We start from the raw sequence: 19,631 nt of genomic DNA, 5'->3' as shown, positions 1-19,631 counted from the left end.
AGGAAGAAAACTGCAAATATTTCGTGGATATAGCAGGGCTTTTACTGTATGGAAGGGTGATTTCACTGTTTTCTGCTAAACGTGCTCAACCCAGCATAAAGTACCGGATCAACTGGGGAGGGGGGGGGGGTCTCTCAGATTCACACTTCTCTGTCTTCTCTCCTGAGGTAATTTGCGCCCCACTACCGCAACAGTCTCCTGAAGCGCCACCAGTGGACGTCGTTGTTCCGCCTGCTGTCACCCAAGATGAGCTGACCTAAAGCCGTGCCAAGCAAGATCCGATCCGCGCGAGAGAATATGTGGAGAGAGAGAGAGCGAGAGAGGGAGGGAGAGAAATTTTGAAAAGACCGGCAGGAGGAGCGGGACTTGCTATAAGGACACAAGCGACTCTTAAATCCATCCGTTTCTCTATTTTTACGCAAGAGATTGGAAGAAACAAACAAACCGAGACCAGCGAGTGAGAAAAGTAGCGCGTCTTCGCCGGTCTTTTACATTATTTAAAATAAATCTCAGGTAAAGTGAGCTTTTATAGATTTTAGATAAGCAAAATTAGGAATAAATATACTCCAGTTTTTTATCACTTATATTTTTTTTTATCAGATATTAATATATTTTTGTGTCATCACTAAAATAACTCACTCTTCGTGCTCTCTGTGTTCCCTCTCAACTCTGCAGACACACTTGGGGGATCACGGAGCCACCATGATAAGAGCTGTGGATGTTGTGCTGGTTTTGCTGCTCGCCGTGTCCCTGTCGTGCAGGAGCGCCTCTGGAGGGTACGGGATGAGCATGTTTGCAGCACAGACTTCTCCTCCGGATCCCTGCTACGACGAACACGGCAACCCGCGGCGCTGCATCCCGGACTTCGTCAACTCCGCCTTCGGGAAGGAAGTGAGGGTGTCCAGTACCTGCGGCAAGACGCCGAGTCGCTACTGCCTGGTGACCTCTGCCGAGACAGGAGAGGAGAAAACCAGAAACTGTCACACCTGCGACGCCTCTGACCCCAAGAAGTATCACCCACCAGCGTATCTAACGGATCTTAACAACCCTCACAACCTCACCTGCTGGCAGTCTGAGAACTTCATCCAGTACCCGCAAAATGTCACCCTGACTCTGTCCCTCGGCAAGAAGTTTGAGGTAACGTATGTGAGCCTACAGTTCTGCTCGCCCCGACCCGAATCCATGGCTATTTACAAGTCCATGGACTACGGGAAAACTTGGGTACCCTTTCAGTTTTACTCTACCCAGTGCAGGAAGATGTATAACAAGCCCAACAGGGCCGTTATCACAAAACAGAACGAGCAGGAGGCAGTCTGCACGGACTCACACACCGACATCTACCCTCTGACCGGCGGGCTCATCGCCTTCAGCACGCTGGACGGCAGACCGTCGGCGCATGACTTTGACAACTCCCCGGTGCTGCAGGACTGGGTCACAGCCACGGACATTAAGGTCATCTTCAGCAGGTTGCACACTTTCGGCGACGAGAATGAGGACGACTCGGAACTGGCCCGGGACTCGTATTTCTACTCAGTGTCGGACCTGCAGGTCGGAGGGAGATGCAAATGCAACGGACACGCATCTCGGTGCGTAAAGGACCGAGACGGGAATCTGGTGTGTGAGTGTAAGCACAACACCGCCGGGCCCGAGTGCGACAGGTGCAAACCTTTTCACTACGACAGACCGTGGCAGAGAGCCACAGCCAGGGAGGCCAACGAGTGTGTCGGTAAGTCCCACCCGCGGCCCTCCATCCCGGAGCGACTGTCTGATGACGAGAAGTGTTTCTTAACCTGAAATTATGAAATTAGAATTGCGGTGGCAGGATGTGCTGATGTGTTGGAGATGTGGAAAATGTATTAACCTAACCAGGTAGATTGAGAAATGGAAAGATTTTCGTTACGCAAAATTGTGTGTGTCAATTATATGGTTTAATAATAATAATAATAATAATAATAATAATAATAATAATAATAATAATAATAATTTCTTTAAATCTGCCAATAATTTAATTGCTTTAGTTTATTAAGCTCCAACAGTCCCTTCAAATACAACCTTTACTGCGGTTCTGTTTAAATGAATACTTCGGCCCACGTCCACGAGCATATTTGGATTTAAGTCACATGCAACATGAAATGCAATTTGAAAGTCCATTTAGCTCGTCGCAGGCCATAATGGAGGCTTTTAAACCACCTCAAACGGGACCACTGAGCCTAATGACCCACAGCATCATTTCTCATTGCTCGACTTCACCGCTACAATAAAGCGATGCCTTTTAATTTATCTGAAGAATCGTGCAAAAACTCGCCACACTGCTAATTGAAAACAGACCCTTCTTCGTTCCTCAATCACACAAGTATCTCTCAACAAAATCGATCAGGTCTTATGACACAAAGCACAGAAAAGTAGATTTATTGCTATTGGTTATACAGTTTATTGTTACATTCAAGCACGAGAACATGCTGCAGAGAAGAAGAGATGTTATTTGCTTTATTGGTTGCAAATGTGAGTAATTCAAATTAAATCAATTTTAAAACGGATTATAACTGTGCAAAATCCTCAAATTCGGATAGCATAGTTACAGTTTTTCTCAAATGTTAAAACACAAAAGCCAATCCTGTAACCCAAATGACCAGTAGTCTAAACACATTTACTAAATGTAGCCACCATATTCCAGTACCATAAACACATGTCACATGAAGACACAATTCACAAAACACAACCCTCTGTACTCATAAATCTAAACACATTTTTCCTTGCTAAAACACATGTTGCAAAACAACTCTGCTCATATCCTCAAATGAAAGCCCATGTGATGCAAAATGCTTGCCACAGTCCCCAATCTTTGAACACAGGGAACACACCTGGCGTCATTCACTACACACAATGACTCAAAATTGAAGACACTTGTTGCTAATGCTGTACCCACATGTAAAAGCAAGTTCAGAGTGCACAGTATGCTGAAGGTTCCAAATAAACACAATGGATGAAGGCAGAGTCAGGGGAAGAGGAATTTGATGCAGAGGAGGGAGAAGAGCTGGCCCTGGAAGAAGAGGAGCAGGCCAATGAGGAAGAGGAGTTCAAATGAGAGGAGGAAGAGGAGCGACCAACGAGGAAGAGGAGAAGGCCAACATGGGAGAGGAGAAGGTCCAGGAGGGAGAGCAAGACAACCTCGCACCATCATTACGGACGAGATGCGAGCAACAGCTCAGCGACATGATGCCGCACAGTGATTGTGGTGTGTGTGTGGTGTGAATAACGTAAATAAAAAAACTTCACACCCTGTTCATGTTTTCAAGATTACTGTTGTGTGCAATAGATTCTGTTTTTGCATTGAGTTGTGTTACAGTAGTGTACGTACATGCAGGATTTTCTATAGATTTATACTACTCATATGAAACTCACAAATCTAAATGCCTAATCCTCTGCAGAGATCTACGACGATCCGTTACTGTATAGTTTCTAAAATATGCATTGGCAGTTATGAAACAAAGAACCTTCTCACAAATTGAGCATTGTGTTTTCAATTGTTTTGCTGTAGTGTGTAATGCTGTGTATAGTGTTTACAGTTTTGACAGCTTCGAGCTGCTCTCTTGGTGTGGGAGTTTGAGTTTTGCAGTGGGAAGGTGTGGTTGTGTTTATGTAGCTTTAGAGAAGGGTGTTGTGTTTGGACATTAGGGGACCTGGTGGTAACGTTTGTGACATGTGTTTTAGCATTTGAGAAAAACTGTAATTACATGATTTCTTTTTATGCAATACCAAAAAGAAACAGGTGTTACACACAAAAGAGGCAAATTTCACGATTTTATCAGCGAGTCAGCTCTTTGTGTCTGCAAGTTTCATCAGCTGCTGAGTGATAAAAGTGATCAAAGTTGCAATAGTTGTATTTTATTATAAGCTGGCACGGATAAGTAAGCCTGTAGATTGCAGATAGTGCAGAATGCTTTTCAGATGGCTTGGATGGCCAAGTTATGCAGGCTAGAGATTCAGAAAAAGCTTGTGGGCATTTCAAACACTGTAAGAAGTCATTTAGGAATTGTTTGTGCAGATTAGTGAAATTGTCAGTTTCATCCCTGAATCTCAGTGTTGGAAAACATTTAAACAAAAGTTTTTTTTTCTTTTAGTGTTCCTGTGTGGTGATTTGTATCAAATCTTTAATGAGGATCTTTATTCACCGTCCTTTCTTTGGCCATGCTTCATATTAAAAATTCTCTCTTTGCATTTTATTTTAAAAATAACTTTGGTTTTATTTTAATTACTGTATACAGAGGTGTTAGAATCACGTGGACCTTAAAAGCAACAGTGTTGCAATAATCTGAAGTGCAGCCCCCAGTGTAGGATGTCGATGAAACAGCCAGAGAGTGAAAAGGACAAGCAAAAAGATGACTGATGATAGACACTAAAACAAAACCCTCAGTGTAACACTCTACAATCACAGAAAGACACATCCATCACAAACCAATTCAGACCCTTATATTTTCCATTCAGCTGCAGGTCTGCAGGGGGAAAGGGGCTCTATATTGTTTGACAGTCACAGCACATGTCAGCCACTCTGACACATAGCAGCTGTTTAAAAGGTTTTTGTTTGCTAGTGTTGCCCATTTCTAAAGCTCTGGGACATTCCTAGTGACAGATGTGAACATGCTGCTAAGTCAACAGAAACAGTGGAAGCTGTTCATACTGTAGGAGAAAGTCCCAGTTTGTCCAAGGAAGCAATAAAACCCAAGAAAAGAGTATTTTTACTCTTTATAGTTTGTTTTTCTTGTCAGGTAACCCATTTTAGCCTGCATGCTTTTAAATATAAAGGTAACTAATAACTAACCCAAGTAAGTGATTTTGCAGCTTTATTTAGTCAATATTATTTATTTACTATTTTTAAAAATAAGTGTTTGTTTTTTTGGTCATTTAAAGGTACAAAACATTGAGATAAATGAAAAACGTGTTGGTCCTTGTTAATGTTAGATCTATCATCACATTGGGTAGAGGGACATTTGGAGACATTTGTAAATACTGGCAAAATTATTAAACAGAAAAAAGGCACAAGCCCTGAATCATATATAAACTATTTTATTTAACCAATATCATTTACACTTTTTTATACCTGACCAGAAAAAATAAAATAATATATATATATATATATATATATATATATATATATATATATATATATATATATATATATATATATATATATATATGTAAATAGATAGATACATTGCACTGGATTCACAAAAGTGTGAAAATGGCTATTTTTAGAAAAGTATTTTAGTTTTTAACATTTTGCAGGTTTTGGGAAAGTGTGTGTGCATTTTTAAGCTGAAGCAAACACTAAATGTTGGTGAGAAGTAGATCTTTGTAAAGAAACTGAACAATAGAAGAGGGCGAGTTACATGGAAAACAGAACCTTTTGATAACTTTAAATATCACACTAACATCTGAACAAAAGAGAGGAGATGGTTGAAAGGATCTCGTAAAACTTTGTTGATTACTTCCATCATGATCAGACAGATCGGGCAATCTTGAATGTGCATCTCGATGCATTTGGGTGTCTCGACAGCAAATTCTAAGTCTGTAATGCAATGAGCTAAATAACACGAATGACGTGGAAGTGTCCTCACTCAAGCCTTTTAGGCTAAATGACGAGCTCATTTACAGAAATCCCCGTCAACTGTTCAATAAAGGAAGGCGATAAAGGAAGGTTTCAGCTTCTCTGGAAAAAAAAATCACAAATGTGATTCTTTTTTTCCCCTAGTTTGCAGTTTTTGCGTAATTTACTTGATGTCTTGGGTACAAGAAGAAGACAAAGTGTTTTGAATAATTTAGGAAGATTAAGGACGATTGGGAAGAGGGCTAAAAAGCATGCAGAATGAGGGGACAAGTGCCGTACTGCAAGGGCCAGCAGGGACGGAGGGAGGGGCTGGCCGTGAGACGAGAATAGTGAAAATGAAGTACATGAACCTAATCCAGGGGCGGGGTGTATGTCGGATAGGTTGGAGGGGGGGGCACATGATGGAGAAACTGTGTGAGGAAGAGAGAGGCAGTGAATACATTTTCCTCAGTTGTTCATTTTACAACTCAACATATAAAGAGTTTAGGATCAGGAAGAAGCTCTCCTTCCTCTCTGAACTCAACCACCATAATGACCTACAGAATAGAGTTGTACATATTTCCACGAGACTCTCTCAGTTTGCAATCTTTATGCTTTTGCTCACTCATTGTTGGCATGTAGGGTCTTTCACTCCTAAAGCCTGAAACATAGGTTTGATTTCAGATTAGACAAATTATGATCCACATTGTCATCATGCATATTGCACCTTAGATCACAATTAGTCTCCTGGATAGAGGCCTGCTACTTTATGAGTTAAAGCTTTGCTGTGTTATATTTCACTGATGTCAACTTCCAGCACATATAGACAAATTTTAGCACTAAATCAGAATACAGTTAGTTGGGTTGTTTTTTTTTTAGCTTGTTTGTTTTTGATTGGATGATAATTTTTTAAAGACTGAGTAATGCCTGCAGGTCTTTCTTTATAAAGGCCTCTTAGACTGCATAAAACAGGGTACCATGTTGCCCTGGGTTTCAACTGTGTCAGTCTAAACCCTTGACAAATGGATTCTGCAGGGCACTTTTTCTACCAGTTGCTGCTGCTGCTGCAGCTCCTGAATGGTATACCTGGAAATAAAATTAAGAACTAATGTCTTTTCTCTTCTGTCGTGGTAAGTGGACACTTTTTAATATTACTGGAAGAAATTCAACGTGTGAAAGTAAGACGGAGCCTCATTTCCAGTGGAAATTACACCTCTTTCCATATCCCTAAATCATTTGGGCGACTTGTGATCTGTGCTTGTTTTGCCCCCAGTTATCAAGATCTACACAACAGAAAACACAAAGTACATTCAAATGTTCCCAGGTGCTGTTAAGAGGCAACTGACTGACAGTGTCAGCCACATGCAACTATATTTGAAATTGTGTTAATGCCTTGTGATATGTGGCTAAAAAATAAAATAAAATAAATTAATAAAAATCAAGAAGAACAAATAAACGAATTCTTTAAAACAGCTGTTTTCTGTTAGGTGATGTATTTCTTTCTTAATTTCATGGATTTTTGCCAACATCTTAACAAAGTTTAGGATCATTCCAGAGCAACAACAAGAGAGAGAGATAACAAAAACATTTCCAGCAATGTTATCAGGACTTTGCAAAATTTCTTGTAACCAATGAAAACACAAGAGTTTATTTTTCCTCCGCTAACCATGGTGCTTTCAACAACTATATAAGACAAAATCCAGTACTGAAAATTCTGAAATGCAAATGATGCCCTGTAGCCATAGACATGCTGTTCTTTAACTCTTTGCAATCTTGACAGCCTACTAGGAGTAACCCTTGAAGCCCTTTTCTGAACAGCGGATTCTGTCATATTTCAGACCTGCTTGTAGAACAGCATGACTGGGTTTCTGCAGCTACCTTTGGAAAAACCCAGAAATTATTCTTAATAGCTGTCAAACCACATCCTCAATGATGTATTCTAAGGTATCAAAACTTGTCATTAAGGCTACAGGGCTTATTGTCAGATGCTCTCTTTATGTGCAAAACAGTTAATCAGAGTTTGCCATTTCTATCCAAGCACATTAGACTGAGGGTTGTATTCTCGCTTTCGGCTGATTCTGTGAAACCCTTTCCAGAGAGTGATCAAACGTTACACCCATGTGGTGCATGTTTTCTTTGCGATATTTGTTGCCCTTTTTGATTTCATTGTTTAGTTGTGTTGTATACAGTCAGACACATGTTTTTATGTGTGCAAAAGAAGTCCCGGCCAGTCGGTTGTCAGCTGGACAACAGAGATATCCTACAGGCCTTAGTTCGGATGTTTCCTAGCCATTTTGTTTGTTTGTAACCTTTCAAACTGAGGTTCTGGTTAATGTTTAAGCAGCTCACCGTGCACTCTTATAAACCGGCATCCTTCATCTTCAAAGCTGCCGGCAGGATGCATTGTTAGTCTCAGTGGCAGCAAACAGTGCTGGGAATAAACTGACGGCTTAGCTTTGCACTTTGCACTGTCATACTTTTCTTCACCTTCAGTGTTTCACTGACCCTTTTCCTCTGACGTGCAGTCATGGGTAGGCACGCACATATGCTCACACGCGCGCACAGAGTTTCTTTCAGGTCTTTATCCGTCAGTTCAAACAGGGGGGGGGGGAATGGCCTCTCTCTCACTTCTAGAACTTCTTTCCATGAGCTCTTATCAGTGTTTATGACTGGTTTTGTAAACCGCGCTGCAAAAAATAAGTCGTGCACGGTCCAGACGACTGGCGAACCCTTCTGTTTTAGATTCGAAGACCTGCTGTATCTCTCAAACAGACAGAAACGTGGACGCAGATTGTAAGCAAGGCTGATGGTACAGTATATCAAGTGCTCTAACTAAACACTAAAAAAAGACATCCAGGAGAGAGACACACAGAAGCACGCACACACACTGCAGGAGCAGTAAAAATGAAAACCTCTCTCCTTTCTGTTGTAGGATTACATGAGACTATATGAGCTGTGTCTGCTGCTGTAGCCACTACTACTGCTGTCATCTGGGAGTGCGAAGCTCTATTTTTGCACTTGTATATCCTCACAAGGTGTTGGGATGAGATGCTTTGACACACACCGCATTGCTAATTTAGCTGAGAATCTATGCTAAGAATTCAAAAGCTAGTTACATCTGAAATGTAAATACTTGGACTTATGAACTTTCACCCTTGGTCAGTATTCACAGCTGTTAAGTCCTGTCACCATCTGAGAGTTTTAAATGCACGCTTACTGATAAAGAAAAATACTTTGATGGTACAACTATTGAGCTGTCTGATTACATGTGTACAGTCAGGTGGGTGTTTCATTCACAATATAGCAAAAATTCAAGTAAGATTGTGAACAAACTAAAATTAGACTTTGTGTAAGGAGGTAGCCAAAGTGAAATTCAGTTCCTGAGGCACAGGGTGAAAAATACTCTGCATGAAAAAGTCCGTCTGTTTCAGCAGGATTCTGAGTTCGAGCCTCAGAAGGATACTAAAGTATTTGTGTAAATCAATAATGATAATTTAATAAAATAATTACAATCAGAGGACTTTAATAAAACAGCTACTCTGCACACTTTTGCAACCAGAGACTGTACAATCCCCAGGAGTGAGATCATTCCTAATAGCGATAATTTTCCCTCAAATAGATGTGACAAATAGTGTAGATACTGTTGGGTATGTTGAAGCATGGGAGATCTTGAAGTAATTAATGTCAGTAGTTGGCAGCGGCCCTTTTCGGAGCTGGAATTTTGGAGCTAGTTGTTGCTTGTCATGAGGCCTGTTCAAGAAGCAGTTCAATTTTGATGCTATTCCAGTTTTGTGCTGATAATAAACTCTGACAGCCCTTTGAAGACTGGAAATTAGCGTATATCAAAAAATGTCTGTGGTTAATGTACACATAGATTACGTGTGTGTATGCGAGTGTGTTTGCTCTGAGAGGAAAAATACAAGCGAGGCTGGCTTACTTTTTGGTTTGAAAGCAACGTGCTCAGCTGTCGGAAAAGACAAAAATCTGCTGTGAAATTTCACAGCCTGTGTATCTGTTGTGCAGTTCAGTGTCCTTTGGGCAAAGCGAACCTTTCGGCGACTGTGGTTTTGTTTCATTGCTCTGGCTACAACGCATAATGCAACACAGACCCTGCTCACAGTGTGAGTCCCTTTTCTCAGCCAGCGCCTGTGTGCGCGAGCGGGCCTCCGTGCACATGCTCGTACCAGAAATGGAACTTCAAGCTTGTTTTTGAGAAATCGCTGGTAGGAAGCCATATTGCATCTGAAAGAATGCCATATTGCGTTACTCCGTTGGCTTCTGGCCTGCGCTCACTTCCTCTTGTCACCCTTGCTGAAGCTTCAACTTACTGTGTACTGTAGCTTTTTTATTACAGCATTCAAACAGCCCAGAAACTCAGATTGTAGTCATCATTATAATCATCATCATGCTCTTGATTATGATCAGAAGGATCAGTGCTGCATACCTGTGGAAGAAAACATTGACCCCGTGTGTGTGAGTCTCTGTGTGTGTGTGTGTGGCATATTTAAAATGTTTCCATTCAATCTGTGCCAATACTCTCCTAGCAGCTGGTGATAATTGGTCTGGCCAACGAGATCCAAATGATCTTTTCCTCTTCTTTCTCCCTCAAACACAGTAATCAGGTGTATTCTCAAGGGAGAAATCTAGGCGCACTGCACATGCCCGCTAAAGACTTTCGGCTATCTTATTAATCCGGTTCAAACCGCAAGCATAAAGTAGGCTTTCCTTACAGCGATGACAGCTGTTTCGTTATTTTTATTGGAAGGCTTGGTTTTCGACAGCTCGGCGAGCTCAATCATGGCAGGTTGCCTTAGGTGCAAAAAGTTAAATGCATTACAAATATACCAAAACAGTGTTCAAACATGACTTAGGTGGCTCCCAAACATCTGTACAAATTCTGCAACGCAAAAGACCAGAGGGACACAGGCTTTTCACACACAGCTGTACAGATATTCCTCAGATATTCCAGATGTTCCTCGTGTATGTATCCAATGACAGAGGGAAGACGCTCCTTTCAGTCATAATACCTGCCTGTTGTCTGCAAGCTGTTTTTTTTTTTCTGCCTCTTTGTGTGTTTCAGTGTGTCTTTCATCTCTGTCAGAAGGCCTTGACATCATTTGGTGTATTTGTTTTTACTGTAGAGTGTGTGCCTGCATACATCTGTGTGTGTGTGTGTGTGTGTGTGTGTGTGTGTGTGTGTGTGTGTGTGTGTGTGTGTGTGTGTGAGAGAGAGAGAGAGACAGAGAGTGAGAAATGGAGACTGTGTCTGGATTTCTCTGTCAACTTCATTTTCTACCAGTCGGTGTTTATGCAAACAGTAATGCTCTCTAGGATGTGAGCAGCTATTCAGCGCCTGGGGCGGTGTCTCTTAATGAATTAATTGATGACTTGATGCTATAGTGAAAGTTCGACTTAGCAGAGGGAGGATCTCCATGTGCTGTGGTTTTGGCATAAATCGCAGCCTGAGTACATGTGTGTGTGTGAGAGAGAGAGAGTGTGTGGGAGAGAGAAACAAAGAGACGGATAAGGAGGGAGAGGGGTGGTGGAGTGTATGTGATGGAAAGCTTTGGTTTGAGAGGGTACCAAATGACTGGGGGTAATTAAAACCCACACCAGACAATATTAGTCTGCGTTCACACATTAGACACAAGACACTTCAATGCCTCACTCCTCAGCTCTATGAATCACAGCCTGCCTGTCTCCTACATATTTTAAGCACCCGCACTTACACCACAGAATAAATGCTGTCACATAGACGTGACAGGCAGGACACTGTCTGCACCGTTCGGTGGGAAAGGTTCCCAGGATTCAGCTCTTTGCTACTATAAGTGGGAGGATGAAAAGTAACACTGTTACACTAATGCTTTATCCACAAAGGAATTATTTGGAAAATTCATATATTGTCTCAGATTCACAGCGTCCACTTAGACATTTAGTTATTTATTTAGCCTCCACTGTTGCTGTTTCATTTCTTTCAATACTCCACCAGTTTTGCAATTCCTTGCTCTAACAGCACGGCTGAAGTGAGACAGTGTAAATAATCAAACTCACTACGGATCTGAATGAGAACCCGAGGAAACTGCATTCTCGTACGGTAGTGTCTTCTCAATCACGTGGCTAGCCCAACATTTTACTTGAAGCTTGTGATGAAGACAATGACTTGTCAGTATAGTGTTTGAACAAATAACACATAACACAATACACAATGGGTCATATAACCATAAAGTTCAACAACTGGACTTTTTTATCCCAAATGAATGACACTGTGGTAGGTGTTAGGAAGAATGCAGATTTGAGCAATTTAAACTTTCTTCAGATGTTGATGCTATTATCTACATTATTACAGTCTACACTCAGTAGTTTGGTTTTGAGTGAGTGACTGCGAATGTAGTCTTGAGCCTTACCCTAACACAGAGCTAAAGACTGGGTCAAAGAAATTGCGTAATCTTACTGTTTTCTAACCATTCCTTCAGATTTCACAGTCACACTCTTCAGACCCAAGTGATACCAAAGTAATGGCAAGTCCCACCACTCAGCAGCAATCTTTCTAATGCCCTGAGATAGCTATTCATTCCACTACTCAGAGAGTTGCGTCAATACACCACAATTGGCTCGATGTGGAATACACATTGAGCCAAAGAAGATGATTGGCTTTTTAATAGAAGGGTGGGGCAGTGGGTCAGACAGCTACCATCTCTGGCATTGCAAAATGCACCCATAGAGTTCTATTCAGGACTCTTTGGTGCTCACTTAAGTGGTTATTAAAATCTGTTCAGCTTGTGTGCATAACACACAAAATATTCTATGCAGCTTTTTTCTTTCTTCTAAATATACAGTAGTACTGCTAAAACACGTTAAGTAACATTATGTAAGAATTCAGCAGGCTTCCCCTTTAAGCCCTTCAGTTTATGCACGAGTCATGATCACGCATTCATGCAGTCATCGGGTCTGTAACACACTGTAAGCACAATCCTGATTCATGGCCACTATAGACGGAGCAGAGCGGTCCCACTTGTTAACGTGGGTCATAAAGGGACCAGTAAACAGAGTAAGAAAACAGAGAAAGAGAGCGAGAGAGAGAGGGAGACTGGCACTGGAGGATTATTTTCAGTTAAAAAGCAGCGAGTGTGTGCGTATGTGAGATCTGATCCTCAGGCCGGGGCCAGTGGTGCTGTAGAGGATCAGAGCTGATGACCTCAGCACCTCTTTGAGGCAGCAACCTACTTGTGGCCATTTGTAGCCAAAGCAAATATATAACATGTGAAGAAAAAGAAAAAGGAAGCAAGAAGAACAGAAAGTGATTCTTAGTGAAGAAAATTCTTAAAACTCTCCTGCACTGCGCTCTGGGTCTTGCGGTGATTAGCTAATGTGAGGTAAAATCCTCACATGTTGCTTTCCTTCTTTTACTTCCAGGTAGGAGAAGCACTGACGCTGGTGCAGCATGTGTTGCTACATTACGCTACAATTACCCAGGTCTGTTCACACTTAAAAATGATAGCCTTGGCACAGTTTGTAACAATTCCTCCAAATATTCTTGTAGCTGATAGGGCTGTGTCGGCATGAACAACAACAATAAAAAACAGATACTCTCTTATGTGTGTGTGTGTAAGAGAGAGAGAGAGAGAGAGAGAGAGACATAAAAGAGAAGCAGGCTTTTGTATATGCAGCAGCTCAGCATTTGATTCAAGGTGAAAGTCCTGGCAAAAACTGCCCTGGCAGCAGTCGCACAACTCGCCGACAGGACCACCTAGCATGAGCGTGAGCACATTGTGCTCTGAAGCAGAGGTCCTTAACACTCACAGCTATAGATGATTAATGGCTGGATGAAGTTACACCTCCACGGAGCAGTCAGTTGAGCAGATCAGAGCGCCCCCCGCTGTTGCTGAAGCACACTGTTGCAGTCATCTGAATGAACTGCAAACAGCTGGAATCATCCTCGGAGGAGTAAAGCCCCTGCTGTTGCGGTTTAATTATGCCGTAAACTTGGAGACTGTAGATGCAAAGTCTCAAAGCATTTTGTTCTGCACTTAACGTTTTAATGATATTAGATCGACAGAAGTTAATGTGTGGGCAAAAGAAAAAAATCCTTCCACTTGTCTTTTACAGATTCCTTCTTTCTCTTCGTTTTTCTCAAGCACGTGCAAACAAAAAATGGAGAAACCACCTGTGACAGATCAAGCGGACCTAACCCATTTAATTTTGCACCACACGTGCTCACGTGTCACCAGCAAAAAAAAAGATCCCTTCCCTTGGAATTTGTTGTGTATGTGTGTGTAAATGTGTGTGTGTGTAGTTGTTTTTGGATAGCTGACAGTAATTTGTCAGCGATGGTGACAAATGGTGGAGGCTGTGTATGTGTGTGTCTCTGTGTTTGTGTAACTAGCCAGCAGGGCACCAGGGGTTTGTAGCACCCAGTTTTCATACATGCCATTAAATTATTGTTGTGTTTGTTTGTATGGGACTAAAGTTGTCTATATAATGAATAGTTATAAATACAGCTAAAAGTCATACAATCCATTATCTTATTCACTGAAAAACTGGAGCCCCCCTGGCTCAAACTAAGTGGTAAATGAAGCTGAAGTTGCAGATTTATACAGTTGCATAAATTGGTGTCAGTCAGCAGAGGTCAGCACAAATTAAACAGATCTGAATAAGGTTGAGGAGAGAATACTGTTCAGGTCGTTTGTTCTCTTACATGGTAAAAAACGAAATACAGCTTTATAAAGTTTTATCCACTTACCTAAAGTTGATTGAGCAAATATCCAATCTGATACAGTAAGTTTATGGATACATTGTGAAATACACTGAAAATGTTGAGTAGGTAGAGCTGGATTTTAAAGCTTTGTACATTTTCCAAGGTAAGTGCGGCCAGTGCATGTGAGCACATGTTAGGTACCGAGACTGGGGAGCAGTGATGCGATGTGCCAAATCCCCCAAAAGCTGCCATCTTACCATGAATTTGGCAATCTGATCCAAGAAAGCGAAATAAACAATCTATTATAAATAAGTCAGAATCTCCAGCTTTTAAAGGGTAAAAATATCTGTTACGCACAACGATAAGAACATGATGGACACAACCACAAATAATTACAAGTAGGTGTTAGGCAAGTAAGGTGTTAGACTCCTGCATACACGGTCCTTGACACTATTAAGCGCAGCATTTTCAGTTTGTCTTTCAGGTTTTTGGACACAAAATCCCTATGAGGAAGTTAAATTGAAGATCTTTGAGAAATAATTTTTTTGGGGGGGAAACACTCAAGTGTAAATTCTATATTTGTGTGCATGTGTTTGGCATGTGAAGCAGAATGCAGCCTTCTGGGAGGATGCTTGGGGAAAAGTTTGCGAGGTCATCTCAATTTGCCCGAGGTGATCCCAGGTTAATCCGTCACTCATTAGCTCTCACAGATAAGACAAAAGTGGGGTAAGGGGCTGCAAATCCATATGCTCTCTCACTCTCTTCCCTTTTTGTCTCTCCTCTTCATTTAGCTATTTTCAACAAGAACGAGCCCCTCTCTGTCCCTCATGGTCTTTAGTAAAAAGAAAAAAAAGAAGAAACCGAGCACATGTAATAGAATAAAGCCATGGTCTTGCCTTCTTTACCTAAGACCTTTTCCTCCTTATTAAACCCTTGCCAGCCTCGGGGACAATACAGCCAATTAATGAAGGTTGGTGTCCAACTGAGTGCAGAAAGAACTGAAGCACTGGCCCCTGCTGATTGAGCTCCTCCTTATGGAGGTCCATTATGGAGTCGGAAGGGTGGTGGGGAAGAGGGGTGACCACAGTAAAAAAGTGATGGAGAATGGGAACAAGGAAAAGAGAGCAGCTTAAAGACAGAAAGAGACTCGTGACTGAATATGTTAACAGTCGTTTTCATTTATACAGCTTCTACTGCTGCCGGGTCTTGGTTGAGAGCGTCGTCTCTAGTGGTAATGCTGAATGCATGTGTGGGTTGCAGGGGCTCCCCGGCAGCTGTGGGGACCCCCACGCCAGCTGAACAAGTCATCAGGTTCCTGCGTGAGTCTCGTCACTGGTTTTAATAACAAAGGGACCCTCTCACTGGAGGACAAAGCAAACAAATGGGGCTAATTACGGGGGGCTGATAAGGAAATTATGAGGAAATTGAGTCATGAATGGTAATATTTTTGTTATGAGATGATCGTTCGTGGCAAAAATTAATTTCCAAAAGGGGCCCCTCTGTGTTTTTTTCTGAAGCCTGGACCTGGAACTGGATGACACATGAAGGAAAACTTGGCCTCTCTCTCGCTTTCTCTCTCTATCTCTTACTCACTAACCTCTGGAGACACAAAAAGATACTGAAATGATTATGCATCGGGTTTCTGTAGATATCCAGATGTCTACCTGATGATAAAAAGAACCCGGAGAATGGACCTGGCTTTCTTTTTTTACCCCTTCGCCCTCTCCTTGTTTTTTTTTTTGTCATATTTGTATATTTTTATTTCTCCCTGTATGGCAAGGACAGGTCATTGGCAGGGGATGAAAGCTGAAGTACTAGGGAGGGTCTGTAGTCTCTCAGGAAAGTCAAAAAGCTTGGGGTGAAGAAAAAGGTAGCTGGATAGAGGAAAAGAGCTTGGCCAGATGTAGCAGTGTGTCTGGGAGATGATGCAGACCTGTTCCTGTAAGCTGTGCTTAGTAATTTGTGGCTTTGTCACTGTTTTTTTCCTCACTAATCCCAATCAAATGTATGCTCCCAAAAAGGAAAATGAAATCGTACCTTAAAAGATACACACGCTTACTCAGTTTTTATTGAATATGCGAAGACCCTTCAGGGGCAAACAGGAATCAGTGTTTTGGGTCAGAAAATGATCTTTATTATCATCTTCCTTTCTGGAGTTGTATTTCGAGGCATTCAAAGCCAGGTGGGATCTTTAGTACATGAACTTCCTAATGTTCGGAGAGTGGACAACAAAAGGAAACCCTTATGTCTCCATCAAGAGGGGACATTATTCTGCCTGCTGTGCAATTTCATAAATCTATCAAAAATACTTGTTACTTTAAAACCTGTGGCTTTTGTTCTGTGACAGCCACAGTTTCATTATGTGTGAACACTGAGCGGCACGGCTTCCACTTTTAGAAAGAAAGAGAGTATTGGGTTTCTGTGCGGGATTTCCGTAGTGGTTGACGGGAAATGAAATTAACTCGGTGTCCTTAAAACAAACAAGGTCAATGAAAAATAAAGAGTGGAGAGATCACAAATAAAGATACAGAGAAAAAAGAAACACATGAGTTAGGTTTAAGGAAAAGAATAACGGGCTCGTGTTTAGGCTGCTGCCATGGCCGGTGACCTCATCGGAAATGACACCTCTCTTGCCAGCACAGGGGATTTTGTATTTTACACGGTCTCGGTCACAGTACAATAGGCAAGTTGTGAGCGTGTTGGTCGGCGAGATCGGGATGTCCGGCCATAATGATTTTACAAATGATGGTATCATCGACTTGATCTGTATGAAATGCCAACATACCAACGGAAGGATTTTTCACCATCGCTGCTGAAATGCTGTTGGGCTTCATAAATCAGCTGCAAGACGTTAAGACAAAAAAGCTGCACTGAGAGGTCAAACTATTTTCTGAAGCCATTTCCATTAGATTAAGTTTAAGTGGCCTATTTGATAATTATAGTCAATTTTCCTGGCCCACAATCATCTTGTAGCTGAGTCGCCCTCCTGCCAGTGCAAATATAAAAGAATATCAACAGTCTCAAAATCACAATGGGGTAATATTATTCTTGACATAAATTACACAAGCACTTACATTTCACTGGGGGTTATAGTGTTCTTTGGATTGAAATGTGGAGGGGAACAAAAGCCTTTTTTTCTCAGACCTTTATACTGAAAGTTTGTGATCCTCTTTTTTTAACCGTCTCCTCCTCCACTCAGACATTAGCTGTGTTTTGTAAATTTATTTAGCATGTACGCATACTGTTAAAATTTTCTGTATTTGATTATATTGTAAATATAAGTCCATACCTTATATTTAGCATTGTATGGGAGGCATCATTCTGAGAATCGTCATTCAGAGTGCAAGAACGTTTAGCTGAACCAAAAGATGGCAGGAGTTCTGACTATTGCAGCTGCACAACATCATTTAACTTCCTTTAACCTTTCTTATTAGAGGGAGCATCAATAACTCCTCAATTTTAGAAAATACCGCTTACTTGTTGTTTGAGTTCCTCTCCGCTTAAATGAAAAAAGTGGCGCAATACTCAGTTTACTCCCTGTAAGTCATCCGTTTGCTTGCTCTGGCAAATGCCAGTTCCCCCCTTTCACTAATTACCTTCTACCAATGACTAAATTAAAATGAGGTTTTGGATTTCTGAATCAGAAAGTTGGTTTTTTTTTACCTCCGACTCCACTTCCCAAATGTGTCCTTCCTGTCTGAGTCAGAAGTGCCACAACTGGTTATGGAAGATATGAAATGCTTCAGTTTTTGTTAGAAAACAATTTCCTGTTGGAAAAACTTAAAGAGCTTCGGTTCTAGCAGTGCAGTTAAACAAGTGGAAGTATGTAAATGTGTTTGTGTACAAGCACACGTTCATGCCTGCGTGCACAAGGGCCTGTTCCCCAGTTTTCTATGCCAGAGAAGTGCAGTAAATGTGGTTCTGGAAACAGTACAGTAAAAATATCTGTGTCCCATCAGTGTCAGAACCAATCGGCGTGGACCAAACCAGCTGACAAACCGCTTTAACGCAGAACCCATCTGCCATATCTGCCGAAGCGTGACTCACTACTAACGAACATCGCAGTAAAGTGGCAGTGTGCATCCGTAAAAAATGTTTTTTTACTTTACTGACAAAAAATGCACTCGTATCTATTTATGAACACAGTGCTATTGTCCAGTGTTAAGTTAAGTATTATAACGTTTATTATAACCTTTTTTTAAGTTAAAAAAAATTACTTTTAATTCCTCAAACTTACCACAATACATATTATTCTTTTAGGTCTATTGTTTGCCGTTATTGCAAATAATAGCCTTTTATATAAGTTATATCATGTCATTCCTGTGGCTGTATAAATTAACATAATTATAGAGGCTGAAACTGGACAGAGCACATTTTACTTGTTATAAAGATCCAGTCAGGGAGATGGAAAATCTGGAATGACTTTGAGCTGCAGTGGAAAATAATACTAAATCTGTTGGATTTGGATTCATAGCATCATATTCTTGAAGGTCCTCTATTGTTATGACTCACAATAGCAGAGTTTCAAATTGAGATCTGAATTCTTTTCTGACACAAGTGATGCATATGCATGCACACGCACTTGACACATTGTGATCCATTTGATCCTCTTCTTCTCTTCTAATAATTCAAAACTATTTGGCCTCCTTGCTTGCCTGCATTTACTGTAACTGTTCATGCACTCACATAGTTTCAGAAGGCAATCATATTCATATTAAGCACACAATTAAAATGTGTTCTGTACTAATAAGTCTGAAAGATAGTAGGGGATTGTATTCTGCTACAAAATTGCAGATCGTTGCTAATGACTGTTCATTTATCATATCCTCCAGCATGTAGGTAGCTTTGAAGTTGAGTTTGTCAGTCACCGGTGTTCCCCGTCCATCACAGACTCGCACAAGCTGCAGATTGTTAGTCATGCTTCTCCAGGCCCGATAATAGGCACAGGTCATCTTATTCACATTGCTTCTCTATCATTTATCCAGTTTTTCTGCCACAGGCTAGAAAAATCTGTTTCTTTATGAGATCACCTCTCCACATTCAGCTCTGCTTTCTTCTGTTTCTTCCAAGAAAAACACCTGAGCTGGGGTAAAAGTAATGCTTGTTGCTGGCTTCACAGTCCATTTGTGACCCACAGTCGACCAAGCAAAGTATATGGCTGAAGTGAAGCCAGGTAGCTACAGCGACAAATTATTTTCCACCGGCACATTGATGGGTTAAAGAATTAGAACGACGTTGAGGAATTCAGGTTAAAGTTCAAATTGTGTCATTTTGAAGATGGATGAGAGCTGAGGACAATAAATGTATCACAGAAGAGAAGGAGCTGGCTTTCCGTGACTATCCCACTCATTC

General features: G+C 41.3%; 1 protein-coding gene across 1 annotated transcript in view; it reads left to right on the top strand.

Moving 5' to 3' along the window:
* The first annotated feature begins 370 nt into the window (after positions 1 to 370).
* The window catches only part of ntn1a (netrin 1a), a 55,238-nt gene continuing 35,977 nt past the window's right edge, over positions 371 to 19,631 (top strand). The window contains exons 1-2 of the mRNA XM_085356097.1: positions 371 to 513; positions 676 to 1,726. Of these exons, the coding sequence (XP_085212223.1) occupies positions 703 to 1,726 (1,024 nt within the window). The 5' untranslated portion in view covers positions 371 to 513; positions 676 to 702. The remainder of the gene's footprint in view (positions 514 to 675; positions 1,727 to 19,631) is intronic.

Source organism: Diplotaxodon limnothrissa, linkage group LG6 (genome assembly GCF_057381915.1).
Source record: "Diplotaxodon limnothrissa isolate DT_005_m linkage group LG6, D_limnothrissa_male_GT1.1, whole genome shotgun sequence".
NCBI lineage: Eukaryota > Metazoa > Chordata > Actinopteri > Cichliformes > Cichlidae > Diplotaxodon > Diplotaxodon limnothrissa.
Note: the sequence above shows the minus strand (reverse complement) of the source record. Positions and strands in the feature narration are given on the sequence as shown.